At 45.2% G+C, this 15,808-nt stretch overlaps 1 protein-coding gene across 1 annotated transcript in view; it reads right to left on the minus strand.

The window, feature by feature from the left end:
• Positions 1–14,870, minus strand: part of jarid2b (jumonji and AT-rich interaction domain containing 2b) — a 121,322-nt gene extending 106,452 nt beyond the window's left edge. The window contains exon 1 of the mRNA XM_078290153.1: positions 14,362–14,870. Coding sequence (XP_078146279.1) covers positions 14,362–14,406 — 45 coding nt within the window. The 5' untranslated portion in view covers positions 14,407–14,870. The remainder of the gene's footprint in view (positions 1–14,361) is intronic.
• Between the last annotated feature and the right edge of the window lie 938 nt (positions 14,871–15,808).

Raw genomic sequence — 15,808 nt, forward strand, 5'->3', positions numbered from 1 at the left:
ACACGTAAGGAATTGTTATGATGTCATATTTCTTAAAGGGAGTTTGGCGTAATATTTTCCCCAGAGAGCGCAGGGAGCTTCAGTTTAATTCAAACTGCTAATATGTATATTTTTTAACGTTTTGTCACCACTACAGAAACACTAAGTAACTGCTAAAGTATGATAAGGTTGTCTGACGTTAGTTATTGGTTTGATTAATGGTTTAATAATGAGTGTTTGTATTGATTACTGACGGTGGCTGATCAGGCTAATTATCAGCTAATTGTAATTATATACTGTACTGTTCTTGATGCATTCTTGGTTTTCATAGCACCCTCAATCTAACTAATCTGGACTAGTGCAGGTGGCTGTTTCTTGACTTAATCCAAGAGGTTAGGTGGTGTAGAAATGCAGGAAATTTGAGAGTGTGTGCATGGTGTCCGAGGAAGGATGATTGACAGGCAGGTTCAGGGCCATGCTCCCACTGCCATGAGGTGTGGTGTGTGCGTGTGTGCACTGTGCATGCAAGAAAGAGAAAGGTTGCATTAATAAATGTGTATGTGACAGAGATAAAAGACAGAAACCGAAGGGAAGGCCGAGGGGTTTTGCGTGCAACCTACAGGAGGAAACAGCAGGGATGCCGAGTACAAGAGGGGCTTCATTTCCCATGATGCCACCTAGGCCACTAGCTCCGTTCGGGATGGTGGGTCGTGAGGCTAAACTGCTTCGGCGAGTCCTGTAGACAGCCATTCAGGGTCAACGAGTTTGACCCGAGTACAAACGCTTCGGTGGTCACCTCAACAGCCTCTGGCATTTCCAGTAACGGTAACACAATGACGGAGAGAGGAGAAAGGAGTTTGTTTTTCTGTGTTAACCTCAAAAACAAGCCTGTGACTTGTCATGTCAAACTATGCTAATTCAACGCAATGAGGTACCAAACAATTCTCTTGCTCAAGTTCCACCAACACCGATCACAACAACTGGCTTGTCAAGTCAGCCCGAGTCGACATTGAGATTAAAAATTCAATACGGGCCAAGTCACTCTATATCACAACCATCATATTTCAGCCTTGCTAATCAAATTCACCAGCGTGACCTCTGGGGTATATTAAATGTGTATATTACATGTGTCATCTCTCAAATGTTTTGCGGGGGAGATATCCATCTACACTGGTAAATACAGCAGAGAGGCGAGCCAGCAGCAGTCGCAGTAGCTACAACAGATTCGCTCCCCATAAAAATGAGCAGTGGATAGATTTCAGCGTACAGCTTGCCAGAACCACGGGAGGGAGACTAAATGATTATGTTACAACAACACCGCTCCAGCTCTCGGAAAACAACAATCAGGGCCTAGGTAGGATACTGTGGCCGAGAGAAATTAAAGGGGAGTGGGAGCGAGAAAGAGAGAGGGAGGGTGACGGATTTCATGGAGTTTATCGGGGGCTGCAAGCACATTCGGCTGTGTGTCACTGACAAGGCAATGCTGCAGAGCACAGAGTCATGCAACTAGCGAGTAGCCTGGCCAGGAATTTTACATCCTATTTATGAGGTGATGGAGGGAAAGGGGAGAGAGAGATAGGGTTCGACTATAAACTAACCCTTATCCACAATATGCTGGCCGGTTTGTCTTAAGAGCTGCTCTCCAATGCTGCAAATGTTTCCCCTTGTTATGCAGTTGTTTCTGACACTCAGCGCCTCAGGCCCATATGTCCATGTGGCTATGAATGAACAGAACAGAACACATCCCGAGAAAAGCTAGAATGTGGGGGGGGCAGTGCACACGTTCACCCTAATACTGTGTTGGAGCACAACTTGTCAGTCAAACTCTGTTTTGGCCCTTTCAGCGAGGCCAAGTTTAAACCCCAGACCAAAAGACTTCCTGTTAACATGCAGTCTTGCACCCACTGGGACAAAAGAAAAGCGGTGTCCGTTGTGCTGTGGCATGGAAAGGGTTAACCGGCAGCAGGCTGAGCCTAATGCAGATTGTCAGGGAGATAAGATTACCAGTTAGTGTGGTGGTTAATGGAAGCCACCGCAGCCCTCCACTGACAGTTGACAGAAAAGCCAGGCTCAAGGCCTGACCATGGATACAGCAGACGGACAGAGAGACACTCTATCCACATCAGCAAAAATGTGGCTTTGCATATCTAACTTCCAAAAGAGTCTTAGACTATCACGTCCCAAGGTAACAGACTGAAGCTAGATTTGAAACCAGATTACACTTGTTCACAAAGTAAAACAAATCTCTTTTGGAAGCCATAAGAGATAAGCCATTTTTTACTTACTACTAGGCCCAGAGAGAGGACTAATGTTTATACAAGAATTTTTTACATGCATGTTAAGTACAGAGATTCAAAATACAATACATGAAAACAAACACACAAGACACAAGCAGCAATACAACTTTACTCAACTCTTGCAGTGTGTATCTAACGTCACGTTATACTCGATCTCAGACAACACTGAAATTAACCGGATGTGAAGATGTCAAAAGCTAGACCAATAGCCTACATGTACTGTGCTTCACACTAAAATACACTCAATTTACAATGCGATGCAACTGCTCATTTACAACTCACCTAGACCTCAGAGTGCTACAACGAAAGCCTATTTTCTCTGTATTCTGCTGTGTCCAACATCTTAAGCCTGTTTAAAGCCTCTGTATGTGTGTGTGTGCGTGTGTGTGTGTGTGTGTGCGTGTGTGTGTGTGATGCTGTATGACTGCAGATTACACTCTAGCCAGAGAACGTTATGAAACAAAGCCAGGGCTTAGGGAGGGGAGTTCCTCTGCTTAGGGACTTGTAGTGCAAGCCCAGGAGTCCATTCCCTGGCAAAACTGCTGGCGCAAAAAAAAGAGAGGCAATTAAGAAATGATTTTCACCTCGCAGCTTGGGACAAACCCCTTGCACCCCATCCCACCCCCCACCCCACTCACTCGTTCGCACACAAAGGCAAAGTCTGCGAGGCATAAGGGGCCCAGAGAGAGGGGGACGAGACAGACAGAACGGCAGAGAGGGAGAGAGAAGGTGAGAGACTGCAAGGAAGAGGGCGAAAGAATAGTGGGGAAAGGTGAGGAGAGAGTAGGTGCGAAAGCCAAGGAGAAAGGCGGCAAGTGTAGGGAGAAGTGGAGTGGGAAGCGAATGACAGTGAGAAAGAGGTGAATAATGGCGTTGGTATGGCGGGGATGAAGAATGAAGGTGATGCATGAGGGGCGATTAGATGGCGTCGGTATAGCTAGGAACCCACGGTGTAGAGAGAGAGAGAGAGAGAGAGAGAGAGAGAGAGAGAGAGAGAGAGAGAGAGAGAGAGAGAGAGAGAGAGAGAGAGAGAGAGAGAGAGAGAGAGAGAGAGAGAGAGAGAGAGAGAGAGAGAGAGAGACCGGCGCCTGCGCTCCTATGTCGCAGACTCTACAGCTGGTAATTGACCTCAAAGGGAGCCTGGATGGGAAGTAAAATAAATGAATTTAGGTCCACCCCAAGCACAAAGCAGTAAGAGCTGGTTCAGGAAATTGAAAGCTTATAGTAGCTCAGGCTCTAGTAGTGTTGGGTTGAGCAGGTATAGTTAGGTCATGAATCGGGGAGAAATTTTATCGGCGTACTAATATCTAGCAGTTATGGGTTAGTTAATAAGGTAGCTGGCTGGCTCAGTTAATAAACATCACAAGGTCCATTATTGGACACAATCGTTCTGGTTATGGCAAGATTTCAGCCTTTCAAATAAGCCGATTCATTTTGTCAGCATAATCACAAGCAAACCAGTGATTAACAATGCCAAAGTTGTTCTAAAAAAATAGATCCATCAGTATCTCATGCTGCAGCGCTTAAATCTCCAGGTCAGACCCCAGTGTCTATTAGCGGACATGCAGCCAGACCTGGATGTGGTTAATTCTCAGTGCCAGGTTTTGGTTTGGCCTTTTCCTGGCAACATTTTCCCTTTCTTTCACAACTAACCAACCTCCCCGACTTTCACAACCTGTTTGAATACTGTAGTCCGACTGTGCGGCAGGTCGTTGTCCAAACAACATCCACGTCCAACAATGTCTCTCCACCAGCTTCCCCATAATAGAGGCATTTATTGCCTGTATAGTACTTTATGAGTTCAGTAATTTGGTTCATGTACTTGAAGAGTTTAGGTCATATGGTTTGGGCCATTAGGTGCCAGGTAACACGCTCAAGTCGGTCACACACACCTCTGTACCACGCACAGACACAAGTCACAGCTGCTGCTTTAAATGTCTTACATATTATAGCTACTGCAGACATTAGAAACCTCCAGGAACAAATTACTATTGATTGTCAAACGTTACTGAATATGCTTTTCACACTACTGTGGTAACCTTAAGTAGACCTATAACTGCTACTGCTCTACTGTTACATTTCAAGGTGCATTTAATTAATACCGTTATTCTGTACATTAGTGTGACAAATAAGGATGAGTGTATCACTTGTACACACTCACTTCAGCACACCAGACAAGAACTAAAAACAACTGTCAGAAATGATTGAATGGTATGAGTAATATGAACTGCCACGCTTGATTTCAATGGAATCTGAATGGTAGGGGGGTTTTGTTCAAAACGGAAATGACTGTCAATAATGGTAAAGCATAACAAATGATCCACTGTCAGGAAATAGGCCAACTTCATAGATGCGGCTTGGAGAAAGTTTAAAAATGTCTTTCTACTGAAATTTACTGGGTAGAACTTACAACAGCTGGGCAATACAGGGGGAGGATATGACCAAATAACAATATTACAATGATGCATATTCTGTATTCTACATCATGGCTCCACAAATGATTATCAAAATAGAGTATATTTTGCAGAGACCATATTGTGTACATGTTCTACATGAAACATTTCCCTGGTTTAATTGAAACATCTCTGACTAGTTGAGACATTACATTTTCTCAGTGTGGTTACACACACACACACACACACACACACACACTCGATTCCTCTGACTCATATGAATCCAAGTCAGATCTAGTAACTTCCCCAGAATGTAGCCAGAAACCAGATGCTCACTGAAGAATCTAACTTTAACTTTACTCTTCATCTGTTTCCACACCCACAAGAGTCAGCTCTGAAGCAAAAAGGAAGAGACGTTTGATTTGCTCAGGCACCATGTCAGCATGTCAGTTGCTATAGAAACCGGGGGCTGGGGCTGGGGCTGGGGGGTGGGGGGGTGGAGGTTTAACCCCCCCTCACACACACACGAGGCATACAGGCATGGAGGGCTGGGTGGGTGGGGGTGTAAGGGTACACTTTCTAGTCACCATGGTAACTTCCTGTTAGGTGGCTTGCAAATTATGTTTACACAGCACATGGCAGAGTTTGTTTAGATTTTTGCTTATGTGCCAACTACCACCTGCATTACTCATTTCAAATCCGACTGTTTAAAAAAGTGAGCGATGTGAAAAAGTGAGTGTGCATCTACGTCATTCGGGCTTGGATTCAACTAGAGGTTACCTCATTTCCTCTACACATTCTAAAACAATTTAACCTAAAAAACAGCTAAGACTTACGTCAACCTCTGTTTTGAGCTGTGCATGTGCTTTTCCAGGAGCTACATTTCATGTAACGAGCGATTAGGACCGGGATCAGCACGGAGGCCTTGCTTTTACTGCCGTCACTGTGGATATTCTACTTGAGATGGTGCCTAATTTGATTATTTCTATCCTCTTGGATTTTTGCTCCTTGACGATCACAGGTTGTGATTTCCAGGGCTGGCCCTGTTCCCCTGGGCCTTGTGATGTTTGATCCAGGGCCAGGGGAGGCCGGCCAGACATTCAGCCCAGACTCTGGCGCCCTTCCCTGGGTGTACCATACACTCTAGCTCCCTGCTGTGAGGCCTGGAGGAAATCAAGCAGCCAGGAGAGCTGTAAAAACCCTCATCCATTGTGCAGAGGTTAAAAACAGGGGGAACAATACCTTTGACTTGCACTCTGCTTTTCTCTGTGGAAAAAACTTAAAAGCACCTATTGCTTAAAAAAAAATCAATAGGCAAAAAAAAAAAAAAAAAATCAATATCCCTCCACTGAGTCTTTTTAATTCATACTGTACAGCTTTTCATTTGTGAATCTTTTTCTTATACTGGCAGAGAGGTTTGTGAGGACAATCAACAGCTCTTCAAGTGTAATTTTCGCAAAGGCATAACGGCAAGGACAAGAAGATTTACCCAGGGCGAAGCATGAGCGAGAACCTTAGACGGCCGGATTATGTGTCTGTGTGTGTGTGTGCGCACTTTAGTATGTGAGGCTGTGTGTGTGTGTGTGTGTGTGTGTGGTGGGGGTAGGGGGGGGTTAATTCACACAGCTGTGTAAGATCAAACTGGAGAGGATTCCAAAGTTTCCTTTGGCAGACCAAAACAAAACAAAACGGGTGGAAGAATGCAAGAAGCTGGCTGAGCGGGAGAGAGAGAAAGAGAAAGAGGAGCAAACTACGGACAACCTAATCATGTCGCTGAGGAGTCTGATCTTTCAAGCAAATGATTAACACACACACGCAAAAACACACGGACACGCAGTAAGCAAAATGAAAACGGAGCGCGGCAAACAAGATCCTGCCGATCGTGCATTCGCTCCTCTGCAACTGGGAGGCAATTTCTCGGCCAAGCGAGGAGAAAATACCCCTGCTTCCGTTCCTTCTCCAGCGCTATCCCACAGAAAGCTCCCCACGCCTCTCTCCTCTCTTTGTAGCCACGCTGAGTAATGGCATAGAGTGAATGAGTTGAGAGGGAGGGGGCGAGAGAGAGAGAGAGAGAGAGATAGAGGGGAATAGAGAAAAAAATCCACTCAGTATTCTATTACAAGACAAGATGGGGCTGCAGGGGAAAGTAATGCGTTTCTCATGGCGGTTGGAGGGTGGGGGTGTAGTATAGACGCAAACGGAATGTGTATATATTGACCTGCGAATCAAATAAACCGTTTATTCTGCCTCTTACAGACCCCCCCCCCCCCCCCCCCCCCCCCCCCCTCCCCCCTCCCTCCTCACCGCTCCCGTTTGCTCACATGCGAGCTGACACAGGAGGCAGCACATCCGACGACTCAGCAGCAACACGGGCTGGGCTGCACAGACCGGCCCACGTTTCAGCATTAAAATGTGCTCTTGTCCAGTCCTCCAAATACATTGTGGAGGATGTAATTGGCATGAGCGAGGGCCAGAGGCAGTTAACACCGTTCTTCCACCGGTCATTTCGCTCTAAGCCAGTCAAGAACCGCAGGGTCCAGGACTACAATTTTGCCTTGGAATCAGTGCCCTTGTATAAAAGCTTTTTACACCATACCGCCTTCATTTCTTCTACTTCTTTATGACTAAGCAAGGACCCGCTTATCCAGAAAAGTACAATACAGAGAACAGGCAGCAACAGTGGTCGCCCAGCCACTTTGCTCCACTGGCTCATTACTCCTCTGGTTGGGGGGTGGGGTGGGGTGGGGGCTGCCATCCTGAATTAAGGCCTCCCCTCGCGAGGGGCCAAATGCATGGTGAAAAGGGCTGCGTTCGAGAGCTCTTTAACGGGAGGGAGGTCACCGTTCCACAACTAGCCATGCATGTTGGAGAGCCGCAAATGGCTGCCGTAAAAAGGGGGATAATGATAGTCAAATATAAAAAAGTTATCACTGGAAAATGCCCTCATGAGAGATTAAATGAGAGAGCGATTCATCCGCCAAGTCAGAGCTGTGCCAAAATGGACCTGAATAGAGTGGCCAGTGGCTCGTTGGCAGGAAGCAACAAACTGCTCCATCATAAAAAGAATGATTCATAGATTACTGCACTGGGTAGGGGCCCATGAGCCTGTAACACATAAGAAGAACAGTTATGAATGTACACTGATTGGTAAAACTCAATATGATTCCGGGACTGCAGTCTGATGACACTGTGCAACGAAAAATTTCAGGGAAATGTGACAAGTCAGCATATAGCAACTGCAAAAAGCTTCAAGATTTCCTAATCTCAGCAACACAGTCAAGAAGTTATATGTTGCCGACATAGTCTTACTGGCATATGTTTGACAGTGAAACTGTGGTATTCCGGGCAGTAAGAGAAGGAGTAATGGGGGATCAATACTGACTGAGCCTCTGCTCTGTTGCTTCATCCCTCGAGGCTTAATTCTCTGGCCGTGTAAAGACGACGGTGTCACAATAGGGGATCAGATGGGATTGACCACAGGATGAAAATGTAAGGAGTGTTTATTAAACTGATGTAGCTGAGATGGAGAGTGGAGAGAGGGTGAGGCTAGACCGGTCAAGGGGGTGTCTGAGAGATGTACACAATGGTCATGAGAAGCTAATGCCAGACTAAGCTACAATACCTTGGCCATTCAAAAACGCATAACGCATCCTATTTAAGCTTTATAGAGCTTAAAGGAAAGCTTAGGGCTAAGCTCAAATTTGAACTAGAAACAAAAGGCACCTGAAGATTCACATGATTATTTGGCACAAGTATATTAAATATACATCTTTGTACCTGCAGGTATGGTACGACATAAAAAAATTCAAACAGCCATTCAAATTTTTTCTTTTCTCTTCCTAGTGCTGAGTGTCCTCCATGGGCCCCCGTAAAGCCTGCAAGGCCAAACCAAAGACAAAGCTAAAGTGTTGATTCAGCTTCATAGGGATCCTGAACGGATAAGCTGTGGCAGCCACTCACACACACACACATACACATGCATGAGCGAGCATGTGTTCACACACACACACACACACACACACACACACAGCCTCTCAGGGCCTGACCAGCTGTCTCGCTCCCCCATCTCCATCCAAACCCACAGGAGGAGGAGGATATAAATCACTCGACAGAATGAAGACGTGCACGGAGGGAACGCACGTGGTGTACGTGACACACACGCCCCCACTTGCATTGGCCTTCCACGACTGCAGAGTGTCCAACCATGTCTTTTCTACAGCTATTTAAGCATGCTGTAAAACACACCTACACACACACAGCTCGGGACACCACCACAGGTACAACAAAGACAGTCACGCCCAGTTTTATGTCATTACTCATGGGAGCAAATAACCAACCTTGCATAGATATCCACAAGTCACCTTGCTAGGTTGGACCTAAAACGGGTTTATCTCACCTACTGACTGCAGGTCTACACCTAAGGACCTTTGCCTGTGCATGTGTGTGTGTGTTGGTGCCAGCGAAGAGCCAGAGATCGTGCTCGATGCCAACAGCTGATAAGAGAAAAGGTCACATTGCATAACAGGCGTTGGTGTGTGTGAGTGTGTGTGTGTGTGACGTAACACTGCGATAAACAGAGGAGCAAGAGGAGATGGGGGAGAAACAGAAAAAGAGACAGAAGGGGGTAAACAGGGAGAGTCTCTGTGTTTATGTCGGAAAAAAGAGCAGAGTGGTGATGCATTTGGCCGCTGAACATCCATCGGCAGTCCAAATTGAAGCCGGCAGTTCAGAGAGAGCCTGTAATGATGCAGTAAACTCTCCACTGGCAAAGCAGGCCTCATTTAAGGAAAAAAACTCCCTTCACCTCATTTCAGAGCAAACTTAATAAATACATAAATAAATAAGGCTAAATTAAAAGAGGCTGGGCTCGCCAGCTTCACTCCCAGAAATGTTTTGGCTGTGCGTGTGGAGCCGGCAGAGCCTGTGAGAGGAGAGAAGAGGCCAAGGGGATGTGGGGCTGCGCCTGCAGCGTGGGAAGGACTGCTTCCTCACTGCCTCCAACACACAACTGTCGAGTGAGACACGTCAACTAGGCCCTAGGCCCTGGCCCATGCTGCTTATCAGGCAAATTTGACTACACTAGCTTTGAACTTTTTCAAGGCTAGTGAAACGGGGGGAAAAAAGGCTGTAGAACACACTACACTTGAACACATGCATTATGTATTTACATCAATTTGTCGATGGGTTTTGTGTATTCCTACTGCATACTGTTTAGTAGGTAGAATGTATATACTTTATATTGTCTGTAAGGGAATACGCAGTCTGAGCGTTGAGCCACAAACCCCTGAATTGCTTCAATTGTTTGGTGTTGTGTGTGAATTGCTGGCAATATTCTCTGGGACTTTTTGGATTCTTGGCAGTTGCTGTTATGTCGCGCTGATACAATTTGGCAATGTAATAAATGTGCCCCTGCTTTGAACTATCTCTGCTGGTGCAGTAAAAACAGCACACAGCAGGGTGATGATGTTACTTTCTGAGGTAGAGAGCACCTTAAAAAAAAAATGGGTTCTCTTTTGTTGCCAGTCGTTCAAGGCTGACACCGAAAAAATGCACAAGGAAGTGTGGAAATGACTTTTACCTGCTGCTTAGAAATTTCAGCAGATTGATGAAAATTTCTGATCTTCCCTGCGTAGCACCTTTCACAGGTGCCAAGTGGAATTTAGCCTTAGTGAACGCAGTCAAATAAACAGGCTGTAAAACGTTAAGACACACTGTTAATGCTTTTGTCACAGTACACTTTAGGTTGGCCTGGTAGCCATAGTGACTGGGAGGTTGCGACGGTGAACCCTGCCATGTTGCACACGTGAGGAGAAGGGAGCTTATGAAAGAAGAATTTGCATTGAAACATAAGGTTAAATGAAGCGCATTGAGGCTCAGGCATGGTGAAAAAACAATCCTGTGACCCTCTCTTCATGGTCCTACATGAGGCCCACATTTCATTTGGACAGCCCCAAGAAGGGGAGAGAGGGGGAGAGAGAAAGAGAGGGGGAGAGAGAAAGAGAGGGGAAGAGAAAAGAGGGGGAGAGAGAGAGAGACCGGTGTGAGAGAGAGAGAAGGAGCAGAGGAGGGGGAGAGTCTGTTCCTTTGCAGTCCCCATTCTGCCCCTGCTCTCTATTTTTGTTTCCTCTTTTTGTGCACGCTCAACGCACACACTCACAGTGCAATGGATTTTCAACTTGGCCCTCATCAGTTGTGCGCCTGATGAAACAAACACTGACAGCCTCTTTACATTTGTAAAGGCCCCTGCAGCAGCTGTGCTTGTCCCACACACACCATGCGCGCACACAAACACGCACACACACACAGCCTTTGAATCGGAGGCCTAGCCCCAGCTGGGGCCTACAGGAAGAGCCGACTCTGCACAAAATGGCCCTGGCTGCACTGAGCTGCACTCTGCCATGCTCTCCTGCTACTCTCGCTAACACACATACACAAACACACACAGTGTGTCATGTTCTGTTAGACAGAGCAACACAGCCGCACATTAGCGCTTGCTACCTCAGTCATTACACAATGGCTGCCCCTCAAAACCCTGCTTAAAAGCCACCCACAAATTTAGAAAGACGTAAGTACATAATTTTTTTTTTTTTTATCCTTACAATAACAGCAGAGAGAGAGAAAGAGCACTAGCTATGCCTCTGCAATGCCAGTAAACTTGCCATTAATGACGAGGCATCCTTGGGAAGTAAAACCCTGAAATGGCAATTTGGCTGTTCTTTTCGCTCCGTTCACATTGGCGCCTATCAATCGTGGAAGAAAAGGGTAATTGCATTGCCTTGTTTGCTTTTATTAAGGACTCATCCCCCTTCTTTCTATCCTTTTCATGACTGATGAATTTTAATAACATTCGCAGATAGTATGTGTTTGTTGGGGGGCGGGGGGTGGGGTGGAGGGATAACAACTCACACTCATGTTTCAGGGGAAATGGTTAAGCCAAGCATGTATAATTGTCTTACGCTAATTAAGGGGGGGGCAGGAGAGCTAGGGGGGGAAATCAGTAGGGGCCAAGAGTCCTGTCTCAAAGCTTGGAGGGGGGGGGGGGGGGGGGGGGGGCTTGGGGACCTGGACATGGGCTCTCCCAGGTTGTTGTGCCATGTTTGCGGGCCTGGTTTGGTCCGAGCCAGACTCTCTGTAACAACCGCAGCTGCTGAAAAACCATGACAGATGTGAAACACATGCACGCGCACACACACACACACACACACACACACAGGACAGAAACATGCACATGCACCCCGCAAACGTGCACACAGACACACCATTTCCCCAGTCCCAATGTTCTGGCTCCAGTTCTAATTATACACCCAAGTATGAATAGACCATATAAAAAGACCCATCCAATTTTAGAGAGTGTGACATTGTTGGCCGTCTTAGCCGGGCTCAATTTAAGTGGGGACTTTTGTTTCAGTTACTCATTATTGCCATGGCACATCCTGTTTCCTCAATTCAGAGAGACTTACAAACAACTTGACTAGATCAAAAACTTGGAGTTTTAATGTGAGTATATCATTTGAGGCGCATTAAACGTGGAGAAAACATCATACAGGCTAGATAAAGTCTTGAATCCCTCAAAAGTGGGATTCTTCTTCGATAAGACTTCAAAGCAGACAACTGGACCAGGGCAACAATGCCAGCAGTGGCAAATCAAAAGCACAGTGACATGCAATTCTGGCGTATATGTGGGAGTCTACTTGCCATATTTTTCATATTTTTTTCCAGTAAAAGCCTACTTTTACTGAGAGGTAAAACAGCATGCAGCAGCTGTGAAAGGACCCAGATGGACAGTTTAATGACTGAAAAAAGTTCTTCAGAAAAATGCCATTTAGGCTATTGTTATTTAGTAGCAGTTAAGACTATGCCTTAAATGCTTGAATGTTAAATTTATTTAGTTCCTATTCTTGCTCAGAGAACAGAACCCCCCCGGTGGAATTGGAGAAAAGATTTTGGAAAGCAAGAGAACAAACCTCTTTGTATGTACTGTAATTGTTTGCCTGCCCCCTTCAAACCTGTTGCTCAGTTTGGCCTTCTGCAATATTTTCTTTCTATACTAAATACATCTGTAGCTTATGCGTGTGTTCTGGAATTATTCAGTAAAAAAAATTGATGTAGAAAACAAACGGAGACTTCTTAGAAGCTCCCAAAATGTTGTTTGGCGGGGGGGGGCGGTTAGCTGTGGTGACTTCAGCTCCAGTGCATTAGCAGACATGATATGCCTCGTGCAATTAAACGCAACAATGTGTCCATTAGGCGCGTGACGATAATTCACTGCAACAACGTATCAGTACATCAAAGAAGTGCAACAAACTTTAAAGCCCAGAGGCCAGGCGTGTACACTCGGTGAAAAACGATACATGGTAACTTGGCCGAGCGATATGCCGAGCCATTCACACTTTGCAAGATTAGCTCTTTGTTTCATTTCTGCAGGAGGACAATTGTGTGTCACGCAGGACAAAACCTAAACCACGGCTACAATTTAAACCTCGATGGTGGCTGGAATATTTTACAGCCCCTTCCCCATAAATTCGCCGGTGTTACTTGCAGAAAGAAAATGGTTGCTTCTTGCTATCGCTTCATACATGAGCCTCTGCAATGCGACTGAACACACAGCCTCTTAAAAAACTGGATCATGCAACAACCTTGTGCTCCATCAGATCGAGCCTTTAATGCGCTGTTTAATGTGGATTCATCGGCTATGGGCGAGACTCGAACGCTTGTAAGCTAATCCCCTATAGTATTGCAAAAATGGACTTATCCCTCAGCGGGCTGCTGCAATATCTCCCATTCGTTCACAGAGGTCACACGGAGACCTGCAAAATTACTGGGACTCTTATTGACTTTATATCGCTAGTAGGACCAATACCAATAGAAACCACAAAACAACAAGAACCAAGAGTATCTCTACCACGTTTCATGTGGTGGAAATTGAACGGATATGTTGAATTGCATGACCCCCCTTTCCTTCTGCTCTCCCTCACTCTTTATGGAGAAAATTAAAGAGCCACAACAGTCCGCGAAACATGTCGGTCTTCCCAGCCCTACAGCAAATATATACTACGTCCAAAGACACAACGACACATCAAATATGAATTAAATGCGATGGTTCCAGCACCAGAAAGGTTTTCATATTGCTATTTTTAAGGAAATGACACAGTTTAATGCTGAGATATAATGCTCAGCATGGGACGAAATGGAAGCCGAAATAGCTGAGCCATGGCCGACAGGCTTGTCTTCACGGCTCTGAATAGGAAGCTATGGGGAGCAAACAAAGCCTTTCTGGAAACAATTTACCAAGTCCTTTAATTTAGAACGTTTTATACCTTTATCACATAGCTAGGTCACAATATGCATCCCCACATCACGCGTTAGGACGATGCAAAATCCGCAAAGCAATCCCCCAAAGCACCTAATGTTCAAATAGCCTAAAACATGTCTGATGTCGAAGAAACGCTGCAACACAGACATTGAATAAACATTGCTGTCTCTTTAAATAAAAACATGTAATTGTTAACACGTTGGGCAAACTCATGCATCTTTTAAAGGCTATTTGACCCAAATAGTACACAAGCTGCGTAATGGTAACCTTCACAGTCCGTGATGAAAGTTTATGCATTTTCATCAAAACAGGCGAAAGCAAACTTGAATAGAGCGAATGCATTTATGCACCATTTGAGCAAAGGTATGTTTGTACTTACGTATTTCTTTTGAATGATATTCCTCTTAGGTCTTTCCTTGCTCATTATGCAATCCCCAAAAATGTTTGGCTATAAAGAGAATGGCCACATGAATTTCTTTCTTTGACTCTCGCCTCTCCCGGAGCACCAGCAAATGACGATTTAAATCCCCGGCTCTGTAGGAAAAGCTTGCTGGCTTTGCAGAATCCTCCTTCGGCGTTTCCCTCGACAATTTGGATATAAATCCCAAATTTAAGGGTCGACGACGAGCAGAGATGGACTGAACCCAAACTCACTTGGGCATAACATAGTCAAAACAAATTCACAACAATAACTTCCATTCGCCAAAACAGCTCGGCTTCTCTTCTCTGCGCGCTCACTCCCGGCTCTTTCCAAATACATGAATATACGTAAGGTGAAATCAACAAGTTACATCTTGCTTGAGGTGAAGATTAGATGAGAAGCGAATAAATAAAATTAAAATAAAACGTTAGATGTCACGTTTTTTGGCTGGAGCTTGCGGACGACGAGAGAGCTCTCCAGCGGCACTGCTATACTGAGAGAGAGCAGCTCCTTTCTTCCCCAGCCTCGGCCTATCACGTCCTCCACCATTCAGCGGCAACTTCAAAATCAGCCTGAGCCAGCCCCAACCAGAAACCACTGGAATATTCCTCTAATGTTCTTATCATATCCATTTACGGACTTGTAGTATATCTGCGGCATTTATTAGTGAGTTTATAGTGACCTTATGGTACTTTACGGTATTTTATATCGCCTGTAATATCCCTATGGAGACTTAAGCCATAGTGTGTCTGTGGTAGCCTATACGACATTATCATACATTCAAGTCGTTTTTCATCGCCTGTGGTATCACTATGATATTCCTATGATATATCCCTCTAGTATCTGTGCTATTTGTATGATATCAGTCTACATTTTATAATAGGAATAGCCTACTGTAGCTCTTTTCGTTAAGGGGAGACAAAGGAGACTCGAAAGGACATTTCAAGCGTGGCTTGGGAACTCGAGGTATTATGGAAGAAGGGAGCATCTCTAAAATCAGGCGTTTCCGGGCTTTTTCATGTCAAGGAACCCAACAAGTAGACCCACATTAGAAAATGAACACCCAACTGATGGGATTTTGTACCAAGGGACCCCATCTGAGAAGATTTTTCTAGTTAGTTGTGATTTAGTATAGGAAGTTTCAATTGTCAGTACTATAGGTGGAGTAGTAACCACAGCAGGGAGAGCCTATAAAGCCTATAGGATCAAAATAGTAATTCTTATACATTCTCTCATTGGGCTCATCATCTAGCGAATTAATTAATGATGAAACTAAACTATTCCTTGTTTTGATGGGGACCCGCTGGAACCCCTGGAGGTGTCCGGACAACACTGCTCTAAAATAAACACAAATGCTGTCGTCCACTTGTGTGATGGATGTATTTTTAACTCTTAGTTGTTATTT

Source organism: Centroberyx gerrardi, chromosome 19 (genome assembly GCF_048128805.1).
Source record: "Centroberyx gerrardi isolate f3 chromosome 19, fCenGer3.hap1.cur.20231027, whole genome shotgun sequence".
NCBI classification, from domain to species: Eukaryota; Metazoa; Chordata; class Actinopteri; order Beryciformes; family Berycidae; genus Centroberyx; species Centroberyx gerrardi.